A 19,813-nucleotide genomic window follows, 5' to 3' on the forward strand; every position below is an offset into this window, starting at 1 on the left:
TAAGGTGAAAGAGAGGCCATGACACATGTGTCTGAGTGCTACTAGATGAAATTGAGGCCATTACACACTTTTCCCGAGTGCTAGGTGAAAGTGACCTATGACATGGCACATGGTCCGAGTGCTTGGTGAAAGAAACCCATGCCATGACCCGTGCATCGTGTGAGATTCTTGCTTCTCTCGCATTCCCTATTTCGGTGAAAGCATCATAAGACATCGGGCCCTTCATGAAATGCCTCCATATTTGGAGGGGAACACGTAACTTTTTAGCCATGGTTGCCACCAAAGTTTCACATAAGAATTCAACCCCTAGGCCTTGTTGCCCGTCATGGCACCACCGTGTGTCCCGCACTTCGGTGGAAAATCATTTGAGGTAAATTCCTCGATGTTACATGGGCGTAACTTTGGGAAATTTTTAGGAATAATGCTCCTTGCATTCCTGCAAAAGAACAGCTTAAAAAACATGGTACACACTCGTTATCTAATTTTCGGGAGTTATTGCAAAGCTCGCCTCTTAGAAAAATTATGAAAAATTATCGGCTTGGAGAAAAATCGTGAAACTTCGTGGACCACTAGCTCCCATTCGTATAAGCATTTATTCAAAACATCAGGGAAAAATTCGACCTGTAACCTAAAAAACCCAGTATGTCTTCCCAAAAAAAAAGGATGTTCGGTGATGTAGAGTGAGCTTTTGTATATTAGCCTACTATATGGGGCAAGCTGCCTGCCTGCTCATGCACCATGGTGGGTCAGGATGGCGCGCCATGAGGCTCCCCCTAAACGCCCCAGCAAGCTATCCCAGGCATGTTAGTACGTTTTTCCATAGCATTGTGGGCAATTCGATAGAGTCATCTTCCATGCCGAATCTCGGTCGCACGCGGCCAGGTGCAGGCTGGTGCTTTGACTTGGTCTTTTCCGGCACCTAGGACTAATCGGGGATGCGTCAAGGGCTTGGACTATTCCTCGCGGACCAACTCGGATTTCTTGATGTGTAAGTCCCTCTTGTCAAGGTGCGGCTTTGTCACACAGTGCCGAGTTGGGTAATTGTGGGCATCGCTCGGACATGTCGAGACTTCTATTGTTGCACGTTCTGCACGAAAGGGTGTGGTGTTAGGTGATGCCTTTAGTGGCACAGCCGGAATACGAAGGGGTGCAAGTCTAGTCATCCGGAAATGTGTTGTGGGCGGGTTGGCATGGTTTTAGTCATGGTGCGGTCGTTTATGTCTCATGCAGCAAAGTGTCTCATGCAGGCATGTCCCTCAGAAAAGTGTATGGTGTTGAGGTGCTGGTTTGGTCACATAGTGCTGGTTGAGTAGTTGTGGGCTTCCGTCAGACTGGCCGAGGCTTCTAGTGTGTCCCGTTGTGCACGGAAGGATGTGGTGTTGGGTGAAGCCCTTTTGGGGCAGATCCACAGCACGAAGGGGCACAATCCAATCATTACGAAGTGTGTTGTCGGCGGGTTTGCATGGTTGAGGTCAATGTGCGGTCGTGTATGACTCGCGCAAAGAACGTGACTTGTGCACACAACTTGCCAAGCCTAGCTCAAGCAACCATGTGCCATGTATTTTGAATTGATTTTCTTGGCAAAATTTCTTTGTCTTTTGTTGTTCTTCTTTTTGGGTTTTGTTTCTCCTAAAATTCACAAAAATGTTTGGAAAAGAGGTGTACAAAACACATATAAATTAATTATAGAAATTTACTTAAAATGTGTAGAATTACGTTGGGTTTTCACATGTTGGATTAAGATAAGTGCCATAAAAATTATATGAAATTAAGGTGTTTCAGGCACTTATCATACCTACGAGGACCCCATGCTTGACAACCTCGAAGTCAATCTTTACAGGCTCTGTGCCTAACATTTTTTATAGTTTTGAGGGCTCCATGTTTGACGACCTCAAATTGTACCTTTGAGGACCACGTGCTTGACGACCTCAAAGTCAATCTTTCCAAGCCATGTGCTTGATGTTTTTATAATTGTGAGGGCTTCATGCCTGACGTATTTTATAACTGTGAGGGCCTCGTGCTTGACGACCTCGAATTATATATTCGAGGGGGCCGTTCTTGACGACCTCAAAGTCAGTCTTTTCAGGCTTCGTGCTTGACGACCTTTTTTATAATTTTGAGAAGCATGTGCTTGACGACCTCAAATTATACCTTCGAGGACCCTATGCTTGACGACCTGAAGTCAATCTTTCCTAGTCACGTGCCTGATTTTTTTATGATAATTTTGAGGGTCTTGTGCTTGACGACCTCAAATTATACCTTCGAGGACTCATGCTTGACGACCTCGAAATTAGTCTTTCCAAGACCCCGAGCCTTTTGTGAAAGTAATTTCCTAGCTTCGGCGACACACCAACCCCACGTTCTTGGTTAGACCTTACTCTCTACTTAGTGTGACAGCACTCAAATCCTAGTTTGTGTGCTATCCAGTAAGCAATAATTAAAGAGAAGAAATTATGAATACCCAATTTTGTACGGCCCAACATACTTTTTCAAAAAATTTATAACAAATAAAAATATTTAAGAGGTTTAATGTCCAACACTTAAAAAATCAAACTCAACTTAAATTTTCAAACGGGTTTAATTGAATTCATTAGCATTTAATGGGATTTATTTCAATTCCCTCCCAAAAAATTGTTTATGATCAATGACTTCATGATGACCAATATTCAATTCATTTTGGTTTTTTTATTTAAAGGGAAATTTAAAAGGGGTTTTTAAGTGACTTAATTGTAACTTATTATCTAGAATCAATTTTTAAAAAATCCTATCATGTCCCTCACCCTTAATTTCCATTTGAACTATAAAAATGAGAAGGAAAACTATATTTTATATGACACTAGAAAATAAAGCCATGCTATCATACCAATCTCTTTAATTTTCACTCTCCCAAATCATTCACTCACGTTTCACTCCATAGAAAGAGCAATTATGTTTCACTTCTCATTCATTCACTCACTACAACTCCTTCTTCTCTTTCTCTCTCTCAAATTTGCATATTCTCTCTCTTTCACTCTCTCAAATTTGCATATTCTCTCTCTTTCCTCTTCTTCTTCTCTTTCTTTCTCTCCCTCTTTTTTTCTCTTGGGAGAAGAAGAAGAAATCACACAACTCATTCTCTTTGGAGATTCCATTCAATCGTCAATATTTATCACTCTTCTTCAACTGATCTATAGTGTCTTCCTTCAAGGTACCATTTTTACTGTTATGTATAATCATCATCAAATTTAGTAATTATTTTAATATTGATAAAACGCTCAATACCCTTTTTTATTTATTTACTTTTTATGCAAAAATTAGAACTTTTATATGTGGGTTTTGATTGGAGTCTCTGATTAGTGAGTACCATATTCATTTGTTGCATGCTGGAAGAATCTTGAATTTGATGTGGTATTTTCATCTGTTGCAAGTTCTACAAATTGGTATTTGGATTTTATTTTTCTATGTTCTTTGTTTCTTCTATTTAAAACTAACATGAAACTTCATAAATTTGTTAGGTAAGTGGCAACTAAATAGCCATTTAAGTTGGAGATGCAAAACTTTATCTTTGTGAGGTTGAGTGTGCTATTGTAATGTGTTTCTGTTAATGCATATTTGAGGATGAAACTTGTTTGCTAACTTCCTCCAAATAGAAGAATATTTCCGCTTGATGTTTGGTTTGTCAAGCCTATGTTTTCAATGATTGGGTTTCATGACTAACTTGGATCATAGTAAGCAGAAAATAAAAATAGTAGAAATAAGAATGTTTGGCATATACTACATAGCTAGCTAAGTTTGTCCAATTTGATTAAAAAGTAGTAGAAACAAGAATGCTTAGCATATCAAACATTCTACATATGTTGATGAGTGCATATGTCGAATGTAATGAAGTTAGAGGATCGATAAATTCTCACACGCTAACACAAAAATGTGCTATAACTTAAAGTAGATAAACGGATGTTATGTTTCTTGATGTTGGTAAAGGCTCTAAGTGTGGCTACTTGATAAGTGCCAAAAATACCTAATTTTCATACACTTTTCATGGCACTTATCCTTGGAAAAATTGAGAAAACCAACTTAATTCAACACTTTTTGGATAAAATATCACAATCTTGTATATATGCTTTGTATATTCCTTTTGTACAATATTTTGTAAGATTTAGGTAGAAAAGAGAAGAATTTAGCAAAGGCATACAAAGTGCTCAAAATAGGCCAAAATGCTCAACACATAAGCATGACTCATCAAATTTTGGCCTATGTGGAGTCAACATGAAGTTGCTCACAAAGCAGCTTAGCTTGGACCAAACCCACGCCTAGCGTGACGTGGATACCAACCTAGCACGGTCAGACAAAAATTACACGGTCAGAACCAACCTCGCATGGTTAGAACACAAGCCTGGCACAAGTCAACCTGCTCAAGTAGACAGCTTAGCAGAGCACCTGGACCGCCCAACATGGAACCACACACTTGACCAGGTCAAGCAAGCACCAGGCCAAATCACCACTAGCACGGTCAGAGCTGCTCAAGCAGGCAGCTCAGCGGTGCCACATAGATAGCTTGGTGGTGTGCACCTAGCAACTTGGTCAAGTTGACTTAGCCACCAAGTAACCGTGACATCATGCTTGACCTCACTCCAAGTAGCCTCCATAGGATTTTCAGAGGTAGCTCATAATAGCTGAGCCAAGTAGCCCACCATAGCTTCGGTGAGTCAGCTCAAGCAGGTGACTAAGCTGCTTGGCCAAGTGACCAAACCCATGCTGAAGGGTTTGGTCAGCAGCTTGGCGGTGGAAACAAGCAGCTCAGCGGGGTCCAGGAAGGCCTATAAATAGGATGCACCTCAAAGGCAAAAATACTTTCCATTATTTCTAACATTCACTCCTACATCCACACACTTGAACTGAAATCCTCTCTTCTTCTTCTTTTAATTTTCTTGGAAAATTTCCACTCCAAAGTAGTTTAGGTGAGTGTAGTTTGTAGTTTTTTCTTTCTTAATTCAAGAGGAGAAATGAGATGGCAAATGAGATGCAAAAACATAATTTTGTAATCTCATTTGAGACTAAAAGCATCTCATCCATGGATAGATGGCTCATGCTCCTACAAATTGACTTGGATTATGGTGTAAATTCTTCTCTTTAATTTATCAGCTTTTGAAATCAATGCATTCAAGTTATTACTTTTTGGTTAAGTTGTGATTCTTTATGAAGTTCTTAATGCGGTTTTAGCTTGATCACCTAAAACTCAATTTAAAGATACAAAATGATTCTTCTTAAAGTGTTGACAAGTGAACTAAAAAGTATAACCTACACCTTAGTTCACTTGTCATATCAAGCATCTATTTTAAGCAAATTATGTTCAAGGCTAAATAAAGTTAATGGAGCCTGAAGTAGGGTGTGACAACCTGCTCCAACGAGTGGCACTTAACTATTATTTAGTGTATTTCATAAGGTTCGAAAATTATGTTATCATTCTAGGACACTAGATGAAGGATTTAGAAATGATATATGGAATTAACCAAAAGTATAACATATAACTTTTAATGTTTTCAAAATCAATTAAGTGTAGAAACAAATCCATATTTCCAAACCAATTTCCTCATCAAGAATTGGTGCATAATAGTTGTTTTATGTTTATGTTTACTTGTCAATATTTCTTAAACGAAATCAACCAAAAAGATGTTTAAACATTATTAGTAATATAACATGTTTATAATAATATTCTATTAGGCAATTCCTTGTGGTTCGACATAACCATATACTATACTATAATTGAATCTTGAAAGAGATGCAAATGTAAAATAGTAAAGTGTTAACTTATAAATTTTATTTGTTCTTTATTTATTACTTTATTTATTGCTTTATATCAACCCTTTGAAAGAAGTGGTAAGGTTAACTTATAACTTTATTCTTTTGTCATTTTATTATTCTTTGATACCAACCTTTCATAAGAAATGGTATGGTTAATTTAATAAAATGAGACCGACCATTATGGTATGGTTAAAAGGAACCCGAAAAGGGAGTAAATAAATAAAGTCACTAACTAATTAAATATCACTTATTATCATTTGTATTAATTTTCTAAATTCATGTCATTATACCAGCGTTGGAAGTTATTCCAACAAAGCCGATATGGTATGAAATTGTTAATAACTCAATAAAGTAGTTTGATTAAAGGAACATTCTTGAAACCATTATATCGGTGCTGGAATTTATTCCAACAAAGCCGAGATGGTGAGCAAAGAATCGACCTGTCATTAAATAAAACAATCAGAAACTTGCTGCCTCAATAAAGAAAGCAAGAAGAAGTAAAAACTCTTTCAACACTACTAAAATCATATTGTAAATCATCTTGTGGTGCTATATGAAAAATTCAAGTAATGTTCATATGAAGAAGGGTCAAAGTGATGTTTATTGAAAATCCATGTTTATGCTAAATGAAAAAATTTTATTCTGATTTTTTTTCCATTAACAATAGGAGGAAGGGTCTGAAGTATCAGCTGACCTTGAATTTCTTAACCAGTAGAATCATATCGTTGGTATGGAGAATAAAGCTCTCAAGCATTGCTGAAAAGTTTAGCACAAGAGATTTCCAGCATATGTTCTCTTCATGTCCATGAAGCTGACTTAATATTGTCCTTGAAGCTAAAGAAATTACTCATATGCATGCCTCACAACTCTTGGAAGGATCATGAAATGTCAAAACCGTGAAACTCTAAAGTGTATTAGGAATAACTTCACATTGTAATTATATAATGAGTATTATATTAGGAATATAACAAAATTTCATTAGGAATTGATGATGCACAGATTGATGTTTTATTAACAAAAGTCACATTAACATAAACATTGTGCGAGACCACTTTTAGACGTAATATCATAATTATAAATATAATAACATAACACAATTAAAATAACATTAGACGTAATATCATAATTATAAATATAATAATATATTGTTAAGCTTGAATAAACAATACAACATATATTCAAAATAAGTACCTGTAAAAAAAGTGTCTCGGAAATAAGCTTTCACCCAATGATGTCTTTTTTCATACATGTCTTCCTACCACTTCTAAGCTTTCATTACATTTCTTTGTTTCTCACTCAAAATAGCAACAAAAGAAGGCTTTTTTCCTTTTAATGTATTCCAGCGTTGCTCTGATTCTTCAATTGATTTACTTTTTTTAGCCCATCTTGTTTAAAGTTAATCAAACTCGGGTATGGAATGAAGAGATCGAATATCTTCGTCCTCATGAAGAGATAAATGCCAATTACAATAACGATGGTGCGCATGCGAGAAAACTCTCTTAATTGCATTACTAATTGCAACATCTTGGTCAATTATAATTGCTCTGGGCTTTATCCCACATACACCTCAACCATTATTTAAATAACCAAACAAATGTTTCTTATCTTTCATACGCTAGTAAAGCATAACCAAATAATGTAGATTGCCTATGATGATTTACACCGGTAAATGGTGCAACTGGCATCAAAAAGCTATTGGTTTTGTATGTGACATCAAAAATTATAACATCACAAAATTTTAGGTATGCATTTCTTGCTCTACCATCATCCCAAAATATACTACGGCAAACATTGTCCTTATTAATCTCAAAGGCATAAAAAAATTCAGAGTCTAATGCTTGTCTCTCCAAGAATTTGATAAGAACAACCACACATTCGTTGCCAATATTATTTTTTCTATTTACTCTCAATTGTCCGGCTACTTGATTTGGTGTCACCATGATTGGTTCAACACTCATGACATTAACAAGACATGAAATTTGTGCCGGACCTAATCCACAACCATTAATATTTTCTACAAGAGTTCTTATGTGTCTTGTTGTGAGAACATGGTTGATATTTTTTAGTTGGACTTATAATCAATTCATGGTTATGTGTATTGAAAAACTTATTCACTACCCAAACTCCTTCTTTTGTCTTTTCAATGTGAATATGAGCCTTACAACCTTCCCTTTCATCTTGACGATGTTTTACTTCTTTTCCTACCAATCTCTTATCTAGCCTTTTAAATCCTTCTTTATTACAAACAAAGTGATAGTGTATGACTATTTCAGTATTTCTTGCTTTATAATTCCAATTCTTGCGAATCGGGAAACCTTCTTTGAATGCAAATGAATTATAAAAATCATAAGCTAGTTTGTAAGTTCTGAATATCATACCGTCGTGTGGGGCTTCATTCGTTTCAAAATTTGATTGAACTCGGGGTTGTACTTGTTCGTCTATCGATTCCATTAGCTGTATTTCATCATGTTGGGAAATAATATCTTCATTATTTTCATTAAACCTTATCTCCATTATCTACAATAGAGTTCAATTATGTATAATAAGTTATACAGATATTAACATTTATAATATATAAAGTTCAAAAGTTGGTATGTATATGCTACTAATCAGAGACTTCAAGCAAAACCTACATACAAAAGTTCTAATTTTTGCATAAAAAGTAAATAAATAAAAAAGGGTATTGAGCATTTTATCAGTATTAAAATAATTACTAAATTTGATGATGATTATACATAACATTAAAAATGGTACCTTGAAGGTAAATATCATAGATTAGTTGAAGAAGAGTGATAAAGATTGACGATTGAATGGAATCTCTAGAGAGAATGAGTTGTATGATTTTTTTTCTTCTTCTTCCTAGAGAACAAAAGAGGGGGAGAAAGAAAGAAAAAAAGAATAAGAAGAAGAAGAGAGAGAGAGAGAAGAAGAAGAAGTTGTTGTGAGTGAATGAATGAGAAGTGAAAGATAGTTTCTTTTTCTCTGGAGTGAAACGTGAGCGAATGAATTGGGAGAGTGAAAATGAAAGAGATTGGTATGAAACTCTTGGTTTTTGGTGAGAGAATAAAATCATTATTGATAAAAATTAAATATGAGAAAATAAAAAGAAAACAAAAAATATAAAAATAAAGGGATATGTGTCATTGTGCAATTATGTAAGGAGGAATTATCTCTTCTTAATTCAGTGGCACTTTTTCATTAGACCGGAATAGAAAAATGGGACAATAATGAGGATAGGTGATCTATGTCCCTAGCACATAAGGCACAAATATCATTTATCATTTGCATATGTTTGATATGAGGTGAGATAGTAATTGTTGTGTATGTAACATGTGAATTATTTAATTATATTTGCTTGTGTCGCTTTGATATTATAATTTTTTATAGAGAATAAAGTATCTTCTTATGTCAGTAGATAAGTTATATCTTTCGGTCATTAAAATTATGACATGTGTCCTATTTATTTTAGGTTTTGGAAATATTTTTGTAGAAATGATTAAATATAACACATGCCATAATTTTAGTGGCTGGAGAATATAACTTATCTTCTAATATGAGAATATATTTTATTCTCTTCTTTTTAAATCTATATTATTGTTTTTTTCATAATTTAATGTTTTACTCTCTCTATGTCTTCTATTTGTTTGTAATATTTATAGTATAGTTTACCTTTGGTTGATGAAGTCTTCTAACAATTATTTTAAATAATGGTGTTAGTACTCTTATGCTCTAGTGGAGATGAAGATACCTCAATATTTTATTTGATATATTTTGAGTAAATAATTTTAAATATGATTTTCTTAGATAATAATTTTGCCATACTAGTAGATTTTATTTATTGAAGAGTAACAAAACAAGCTATATCTTAAGCAAAAAGATAAATCCTCCATTTTATGAAAAGGACAAACATCAGAAAGTTTAACAAGTAAAAGCCAAAATATAACATAACTCTGCTGCATCACTTAACGCCTCTAGTCTTAACACATTCCACATCATCATTTTACTAAGCAGATCTTTATAACAGAGGCAACTCCAATACGATGTAGGACAACAACTGCATCACCAGGCTTACAAAGCCCCTTTTCAGTTACAGACTTAAGAGCAGCTTCCAGAATAACTTCAGTGGATTCTGTATCAGTAGCTTTTGCAGACCCTTCAGCCAATAGAGGAATCAAACCCCTGTATATTAAGCTGTGCCTTGCTGGTGTCTCATCACTGCAGGTCCAATCGAATGAGTCTGTAGTCAAAACTGGAACCACGACGGACAAGATCGGCACTGCTGGTCTATACTTAGCAACTAACTTGGCTGTTGACCCACCGCGTGTCAGCACTACAATGAGTTTAGCTTTGGCCTTATTAGCTGTGCGAACAGCAGATGATGCAAGGCTTTCCAATGGACTCATAGGCAAAGGAGTAGATCTTATCATCTCTTTGAAGATTGCACCATAGTCAAGGGATGATTCTGCTTCGACACAAATGCGTGCCATGATTTTAACAGCAATTTCAGGGTAAGCGCCAGCTGCACTTTCACCACTGAGCATGACACAATCAGTTCCATCAAGAACTGCATTAGCTACATCAGTTGCTTCAGCTCGGGTTGGCCGGGGAGACTTGATCATTGACTCAAGCATCTGGGTAGCAGTGACTACAGGCTTACCAACAAGATTGCATTTGTATATCATCATTTTCTGGGCTAGAAAAATCTTCTCAACTGGGATTTCCATTCCAAGATCACCACGTGCCACCATGAATGCATCAGTCTCACGCAAGATCTCATCAAAATTCATCACCCCCTCTTGATTCTCAACCTTGGAATTCCATAAAATCATATATAAAACAAATCCGCATTTCAGAAGATAAATAAAAATATGCAGCACATGGATAGTGAAGATAAAAGAATGGAATAAAAATACTACCTTTGACATCAATTGAATATGGTTGGCATGTGGACCTAGAACGTTGCGGACATTAACAAGATCAGAGCCCTTACGAACAAATGAAAGAGCAATGATGTCAATATTGTTAGGGACACCCCATTGAAGAATGTCTTCCTTATCCTTATCGGTAAGAGTAGGAAGATCGACTACGACACCGGGAAGATTAACGTTTTTCCTCTCACCCAACATTGCAGTGTTTTCACAACGACATCTAACAGTACCAGCATCTGGATCACAAGATAAGACAGTGAGTGTAATTGTTCCATCAGAGCACAGTATGATATTTCCTGACTTGAGGTGAACAGGCAGTTTCTTGTAACTCATTGATATCATCTCTGTATCCCCCTTAATATCATAATCAGTAGTTATGGTGATTTCTTGTCCTTCTTTAAGCTGAATAGGTTTTCCATCTTTCAGAAAACCTGTCCTAATCTCAGGTCCCTATAGAAACATAGCATATGATATGAATAATAGTTAATAGTTAATGATATGAAAATAAGTATCTTCTCATATACCAGAAGATAACTTGTCTCCTTATACACTGGAGATATTTTATTCTCTAATGATATATATTCATCAAAACTAGCACAATAAAACCAACAGGACTGAAACTAATAAGTATTAAAAGATGAGATAGATACCTTGGTGTCGAGCATGACGGCACAGAGGATGCCAGTGTTGTGCATAGCAGTCTTAAGATTGTGAAGGGTACCCTGATGATAATCGTGGGTCCCATGAGAGAAATTGAAACGAGCAACATTCATGCCAGCCCTTAGAAGCTTCTCAATCATATCAACAGATCGAGAAGCAGGACCCAAAGTACACACTATCTTGGTCTTTGGTACACGCATTCCATCATTTCCCACCTCTTTCACTATTCCTTCAATATCTATGCTCACCATTTTCCTTTCCTTGCTAAGTTATACAATAGACACAACACCTTGCTTGGTTAATTCTTCTCCTCTCACCTTCTCCACACTCACTATGCTTACCAACTTAGTACTATACTACTATTTATATATTCACTGCTTCCACTTCTACATACTACACCAACCAACCAAGCATATATGGGACGATCTTACTCTGTAACGATAAAAAAATTGAAAAGCAAAGCCTAAAGAAGAATAAAAAGCAAAGTCCAATACCATGAGTTGATGGCTTACTGATTTGGACTGTCCTTCGGTTCTGTGTGCGCCCCACGGTTGTGTGGATGGAATGGGGTCATGTTCCTATACAATAAAAAGTTTTATCATATAAAAACAAAAATTATTATTTTGATATTATTTATTAAAGTTTTATAGGGAGATATTATCTTTTTAAGACAAAAGGATTTTCATTTAGTGGCTGGAATGGAGATCAGTTATATCAATTTTTGTCTTTGTACAATAAAAAGGTGGCACTTAGAAATTATAAAAATAAAAATAATTATTTTAATACTATTTACTAAAATTTAATTGATTAAGGACAGAAAGACATCATCTTTTTTAAACAGAGGATCCAATGATAATGCATAATAAATCTCAAAACTACACTCCTCACCTAAAATAGAGAATAAAGAATAGTTACTATTTCTTTAAGCATAATAATGGGAATTAAGAGAAGAGAACACTGCAAGTAAAACACACATTAAGATGCAAAACCATTGTGTTAGACTAAACGTGTCAGTGATAAATAATTTGCACAATTAAAACAAAATAAGAATAAAAAATAATCAATCCTAATTAAGAAACTAACATCATACCTCATTTGATTTAATAATAATTTGGTTTATATTTATTTGTTATGTATAGCTTCAACCTATCATTAAATTTAAGATAAAATATAAAAAATATATTACAGAATGTACTAATCATCAAAGAATGTTCTTGTTCTACAAATTTTATATTAACCACTACCATTTCAATAATCATATGCCCAATCCAATGGTAAATCTTTATCCAAAATTGAAGTGTTTAATTAAATTATGTTAATCTTATGATAAAAAGTAGTATTGTAAAAACCGGTTCGTACCTGTCGGTAAACTGGTTAACTGGTCCCTATACTGGTAGATACAATAATTATACCGATCATGTAATTGTACTGATCAAAACTGACCAAAACTGGTCATACTGATCGGTTTTCAATTGAACCATACTGGTCATACCAGCCGGTTTTTATTTAAAATTAATTTTTTAATGAAAATAAAAATAAAAATTATTGGTTTTTTTTGTTGATTTTTCAATATTAATGTTTATATATTATATATGTATATTTAATTTTTTTCCGGTATACGGTTTAATTAATAAACTATCGGTTGAACCACTATACTACTATACCAGTACCTAACTGATTTGATAACTGATATGATATTAATAACATCAATTAATATCAATAAAAAGTGAATGAGGAACAATAACTTACAATAAAGATACATAATTAACAATAAAATATATAAGAGAAAGATTATACTTTCATTAAGTATTGTTGCTCCTTCTTTTAAAAACTAAAATCCAGAGATGATTTTAAAATTGTAATTGAATTTAATTAAAAAAAATCATCCACACTTACATTACTATTTATTTAATTGGAAAACCTGAAAAATCAATGTTATTAAAATCGGTTCGGACCGGCCGGTTCGACCGGAGAATCGGCCAACCGGTCCCATAACCGGTATGAAACAAGTGTTGTACCGGCTAAGCATTAAAACCGGTGTAAACTGGAGAAAAACTGGTGAACCGTGTCAAAACCGGTGAACCGACCGGAATTTGATTGAACCGGCCGGTTCATACATGTAATTTTAAAGAACCCCACATAAGCACATACCACATAGAATTAGAAGATGATGATGATGCACAACTAATAACTATTTTATTTTTTATTTTTTTTCATACATGTAATGTTTTTTATTGCATTGTCAGTTTTGGTTCTAATAACTAATTTATTTTATTGTTAACTTGTATGAAAATTGATGTATGAAAATTGATGTATGAAAAAATGATATTGTTGTAGATCAATTAAATTTAGAAGATGATGATGATGCACAACTCAATCCTGTGAAGAATGTGAACCTAGTTGAAGACAACGTTTGTCAAGTTTTGGACTTAAATGGTGAAGAAATGGAACCTCAATATGAACTTGGTGTTAAAATTTTAAATATATGATATGTTTTGTAGACTGAATTATGAACTGGCGTCATATGTTTCGAGTTTGTTAAGTAAGACTAGTATTTGTGGATTACTATTTATATTTGTAATTTAGACTTTGGATTTATTAAAGTTGTTTGTTTATGAGAATTCTTACTTTGACTATAAATATGGATTATAAATTTGAGTATCTACATATTAGATAATTTTTGTTACAGGTTTACACACATATATATATAAGCATGTATGTCCGGTTTAACCGGTTTCATCTCACGCGATTTAATTACTGAACCACTGGTTGAACTACTAAACCAGTACCTTCACCGATTTGATGACCGGTCTGGTTTTAATAACATTGTGAAAAATACGTGTGGAAAAGTTTAATTCTCTTTCCTTAACCATTCATTTTTCAAGACTATATTGATTTCAGCAACGTCTAGTTAATCTCAATCCAGTGAGCAACGTCTACTTCCATATCCATAAGTCACAATAGACTCTAGTTAATCTCAATCCAGTGAGCAACGTCTACTTAAAGGGCAAAGTTTTTCAAGTGCCTATTTTCTATTTATAACACTCGAGGGAATCAAAGCTCTTTACTCATTAGATTAAATTAAGAGAAGTTGAAATTCTCAAACTTTATTTATGTAAAATATGTTGATTTTGTAATAATTACATTGTAATTCATAGCTTAGTGTAGAAATTGGTTGAGTTAGTTTTGGTACATTGCTATAAATAGAAATCATAACAACAAAGTAGTTATGAGTTTCTATAAATAGATTGATCAAGGTTGGAATCAATGCATTGAACACAATAATTTCCATTTGAATTTCTTTCTTCTCCTTCCCTCTTTCACTCAATTTTTTCACGATTTCTTCTTACACAAAACTCTTTCTTTTCTCCTTTTTCTCATTCGATTGTGCTCTGCAAGTTGTTCAGAGAAGAGAAACCAAAGTAACTTGGTTTCTAACTCCAACAGTGGTATCAAGAGCTATAGAATCGGGATCTGTGGTAGTGCCAAGATTGGGTACAAGAAGCTTCAAGAAGTGAAGCTCACAGATTGAAAACCAAGGCTGCGAAACAGAAGGGAAAGCAGAGGTGTAGAAGTATGGCATCTTCAAATGGATTTGCAATGAATCTTCCAATCCTTGATGGGAAGAACTATGAACATTGTAGCATTCAAATGAATGCCATTTTTGGGTTTCAAGAGTGTCTTGATGTGGTGAAAGATGGAATGCCAATTGCAGACGAAAATTCAGTGGAGTATAGGGAAGCAAGCAAGAGAGATTGCAAGCAAGAGAGATTGCAAGGCAATCTTCTTGATCCATTAGTGTGTGGATAGGGCCAATTTTGAAAATATTTCTGCAGCATCTTGTTCAAAGGACGCATGAGAGATATTGGAGAAGAATTACTCTGGTGGAAAGAAGATTAAGAAGATGAGATTGTTGACACTCAAAAGACGGTATGAGTTTATGCAAATGGATGAGCAAGAATCCATAACTGAGTATCTTAACAGGTTAAGGGGCCTGATCAATCAAATGAAGGGGTGTGGAGAGACACTAATGGAACAACATGTAGTGGAGAAGATTCTCAGAACTCTTCATCCAAAGTTTGATCATGTGGTGGCAGTTATAGAGGAAGCAAAGGATCTTGACAATCTCACAATTGATGAATTGCAAGGATCCTTGGAGGATCATGAGCAAAGATTCATGGAGAGGCAGATTTATAGACAATTAGATCATGTCTTGAGTGCACAGTTCAAGAAGAAGGGTGGTCCTAGACAGAATGATAGATTCAGAAGAGACAAAGCAAAATGGCAAGGTGGTAGGAGAATTGAAAATGATAACTTCAAGCTTGGATCGAATTCACAACAGAGAACCAACTCTAACAATCAGAGCAATAGTTGTGAAGTCAGCAAAGCCAAGAAAGGGAGTAATCAGTTGGGTAGAATGAACAAGAAAGACAAGAGCAAGATATGCTTCAATTGTAGAAATTGGGGGCATTTTGCTTCAGAATGCAAAGAGAAAAGGGCCATCCAAACCAAAGAAGAAGAAGCAAGACTGGCAAAAGATGAGGAATCAGAAGAGGAGATGTTGCTGATAGCTAGGAGTATTGATTCTATTCAAGAAGCTAATAAATCTGATGATGCTCTGCTAATGGTGACAAATCAGTTCGGGTAGTTGGTATCTTGATTCAGGTTGCTCTAACCACATGACAGGGAACAAAGATTGGTTTGTGACATTAAACAAGTCAGTGGAAACTAGAATAAAGTTTTTTGATGATAGCATAATCAAAGCAGAAGGAATTGGTAGAGTGATGATCAAGAAGAAGGATGGCTCAACCTCATACATCTCAAGTGTCTTATATGTGCCAAGAATGAAGAGCAATCTTCTAATTCTTGGACAATTGCTTGAGAAAGGGTACAAAATGAGATTGGAAGAGAAGATGCTCAAAGTGTTTAACAAGAAGGGAGTGTTAGTCTTGAAGGCCCCTCTAGCACAAAATAGGACCTTCAAGATTGGCATTCAGCTCCGAAATCATAAATGCTTAGAAGCTATAGCAGATCAGAAATGGATTTGGCATCAGAGATTTGGGCATCTCAACTTCAAGAGTCTTGAGCACTTGAGTCAGGATGAAATTGTGCATGGATTACGTACTCTCAAAGCTTCAAATGACGTGTGTGATGATTGTCTTGCAAGCAAGCAAACAAGAAATACATTCTGCTCACAAATTCCAATCAAGATCACTCAAGCACTTGAAGTTGTATACACTCATGTGTGTGGTCCATTAGAAGAAAATTATCTTGGAGGAAACAAGTATTTTGTGACCTTCAAGGATGACTTCACAAGAAAACTATGAACCTATGCAATAGAGAAGAAATCTGATGTGTTTGACAAATTCAGAAGTTTCAAAGCAGCAGCAGAAAAACAAAGTGGAAAGAACCTGAAGCTGATCAGAAGTGACGGTGGAGGTGAGTATGTTTCTCATGAGTTCAAAAATTTCTGTGAAATAGAAGGCATAACCCATGAGATAACTGCACCATATACTCCTCAACACAATGGAGCAGCATAAAGGGTGATCAGAACTGTGTTGAACATGGCAAGAAGCATGCTAAGAACCAAGGGACTTCCAAAGAAGTTTTGGGCATAAGCAATAGCAACAGCAACTTATCTACTAAATAGATGTCCTACTAAGAGGTTGGTAAACAAGACTCCAGAAGAAGCTTGGACTGGACACAAGCCAAATGTGAAACATCTCAAAATATTTGGGTCTATTTGCTTCAAACACATACCAGAAAAAAAAAATAGAAAGAAGCTTGATGACAAAGGAGAGAAGTTAATCTTTTTAGGCTACCATTCAACAGGTGCCTACAAGGTATACAATCCTAACACCAACACAATCTCATATAGCAAAGACTTGAAGTTCATTGAAGGTGAAGCATGAAACTAGAATGAAACTCCTAACAGATCAATCAAAATGATGATTGACAACACACAAACAGAAGAGGAAACTCATACAAATAATGAGGATCAAGTTGTTTCGAATGAAAGACCACAAAGATCAAGGCACTTGCCATCAAGGTTCAGAGACTATGAAATTCTTGATGATTTTGCAATCATTCAAGAAGAATATTTTGTGCACGTGGCTCTATTAGCTTAAATGGAGCCTGTGTCTTTTGATCAAGCAATGAAAGAGAAGTGTTGGAGAGATGCAATGAAGGAAGAGATTAACTCTATAGAAAAAAATGCTCCATGGGAACTAACAAATTTGCTAGAAAACAAGAAAGCTATCCTAGTCAAATGGGTTTACAAAGTAAAGTTGAAGCCTAGTGGATCAGTGTCTAAGCACAAGGCTAGACTTGTTGCTAAAGGGTTCCTACAGAAGCAAGGCTTAGATTTTGAAGAAGTCTTTGCACCAGTGGCCAGGTTAGAAACCATAATATTTGTTATAGCAATAGCAAGCTCAAGAAAGTGACACATTTGTCAAATGGATGTGAAATCTGCCTTCCTAAATGGTCCATTAGACAAGGAAGTCTATGTAGTACAACCCCCTAGTTTTTTAATTCCAGATCAAGAACACAAAGCTATAGATTGCACAAGGCTTTGTATGGATTGAAACAAGCACCCAGGGCTTGGAACAGAAAGATAGATGGGTTCTTGCTGAAGCTAGGATTCTAGAGATGCATCAATGAGCATGTCATTTACACAAAAGAGGTCACTACAGAAACCTCTATTGTTACATGCCTATATGTGGATGACTTGGTAATAACAGGAAACAATATTGAAGAAATTGAATGGTTCAAAGAAAAGCTGAAACATGAGTTTGAGATGACTGATTTGGGAAGCCTTTCATACTTTCTTAGGATTGAATTTCTCAAAACAGATGCTGGTATCTTGATGCACCAAAAGAAGTATATCTCTGATATACTTGGAAGGTTCAATATGCTAGGATGCAACTCAGTTTCAAATCCAATTGAAACTGGTAACACACTATGCAACTCTAGCATTGAGAACTCAGAAGATAAGGTAGTAGACTCAACTCTCTTCAAGCAAATGATAGGATCTCTTCGATATGTTTGAAATACAAGACCTGATCTTGCCTATGCAGTGGGACTAGTAAGCAGTTACATGGAAAATCCAAGACATACTCATCTAGTGGCAGTGAAGAGGATACTAAGGTATCTCAAAGGGAGTATGAACTTTGGCATCTTGTTTCCTGCATCAAGAGACATAGAACAGAGTAGTGGAAGGAGTATCATTTATGGATACACTCATGCTGATTGGTGTGGTGATAAGGATGATAGGAAAAGCACAAGTGGCTACCTATTCAAGCTTGATGAAGCACCAATAAGTTGGTGTTCAAAGAAGCAAAAAGTAGTTGCTCTTTCTTCATGCGAAGTAGAGTATATTGCAGCCTGTTTTGGTGGTCAACAAGTTGTGTGGTTGAAGGCACTACTCACCGAATTGGGAATGCAGAAGGATGATGAACCTATGTGGTTGTTTTTTGATAACAAATCAGCAATAAACCTAGCAAAAAATCCAGTGGCTCATGGTAGAAGCAAACACATAGAGACCAAGTTTCACTTCTTAAGAGATCAAGTTGAGAAGAACAAGTTGAAGTTGGAATTCTGCAAATCCAAAGAACAATTGGCAGATGTGCTAACTAAACCTTTAAAGAGTAAGGACTTTGAGAGGTAAAGAACACAATTGGGTGTTGTTAGTATAGAAAGCATGAATTAAGGGGGAGTTTTGATTTTGTAATAATTGCATTGTAATTCATAGCTTAGTGTAGAAATTGGTTGAGTTAGTTTTGGTACATTACTATAAATAGAAATCATAACAACAAAGTAGTTATGAGTTTCTATAAATAGATTGATCAAGGTTGGAATCAATGCATTGAACACAATAATTTCCATTTGAATTTCTTTCTTCTCCTTCCCTCTTTCACTCAATTTTTTCACGATTTCTTCTTACACAAAACTCTTTCTTTTCTCCTTTTTCTCATTCGATTGTGCTCTGCAAGTTGTTCAGAGAAGAGAAACCAAAGTAACTTGGTTTCTAACTCCAACAAATATATCAAATATGGGGTGTAACGCCCTGAAAAATACTCGTTATTAATTACGCGGAAAAGTGGGTAAATTTTTTTAAAAAAAATTGGTGATATAAATTTGTTTCCTTTTAAAAACCTTTCTTTTCCGGGACATCACTTTAAGTAACATATAACGCGGAAATCAAAACCGGTTACCTAACGATAACTGAAATGATTCAACATTTCCTGAATATATATCTTCATAGATATAAAAGCTCATAAGTACTTAATATACATATCCAACAAGAAAGGGCGGAAATATTAATCATCGCCAAAAGACACTAAACAAAGACATGAACAAGCTGAAGCCGTCAGTGTTTCAAAAGTCACAAAATGATAAGCAACTCCTACTGGCTAACTCCAAAGCTAGGGTACTGCCTCTCCTCA

At 35.2% G+C, this 19,813-nt stretch overlaps 2 protein-coding genes across 2 annotated transcripts; one reads left to right on the forward strand and one right to left on the reverse strand.

Annotated features, from left to right (window-relative positions):
• Positions 9,602-11,904, reverse strand: LOC109335786 (pyruvate kinase, cytosolic isozyme-like). Its single transcript, XM_019571972.1, has 3 exons — positions 11,360-11,904; positions 10,698-11,159; positions 9,602-10,589 (listed from the first exon to the last, which is right to left on the reverse strand). Exons 1-3 carry the CDS (start codon positions 11,618-11,620, stop codon positions 9,777-9,779), a joined length of 1,536 nt encoding a protein of 511 aa, XP_019427517.1. The 5' UTR covers positions 11,621-11,904; the 3' UTR covers positions 9,602-9,776.
• On the forward strand, positions 15,316-16,017 carry LOC109335509. The gene has a single exon (XM_019571641.1). It carries the CDS (start codon positions 15,316-15,318, stop codon positions 16,015-16,017), a length of 702 nt encoding a protein of 233 aa, XP_019427186.1.

Source organism: Lupinus angustifolius, chromosome LG20 (assembly GCF_001865875.1).
Source record: "Lupinus angustifolius cultivar Tanjil chromosome LG20, LupAngTanjil_v1.0, whole genome shotgun sequence".
NCBI lineage: Eukaryota > Viridiplantae > Streptophyta > Magnoliopsida > Fabales > Fabaceae > Lupinus > Lupinus angustifolius.

Coding starts and splice junctions, on each gene's coding strand:
- LOC109335509 (XM_019571641.1), top strand. CDS start 15,316: ATGGATGAGCAAGAATCCATAACTGAGTATCTTAACAGGTTAAGGGGC.
- LOC109335786 (XM_019571972.1), bottom strand. CDS start 11,620: ATGGTGAGCATAGATATTGAAGGAATAGTGAAAGAGGTGGGAAATGAT. Junction 11,160..11,359: donor CCGTCATGCTCGACACCAAG/GTATCTATCTCA, acceptor ATGTTTCTATAG/GGACCTGAGATTAGGACAGG. Junction 10,590..10,697: donor ATATTCAATTGATGTCAAAG/GTAGTATTTTTA, acceptor TGGAATTCCAAG/GTTGAGAATCAAGAGGGGGT.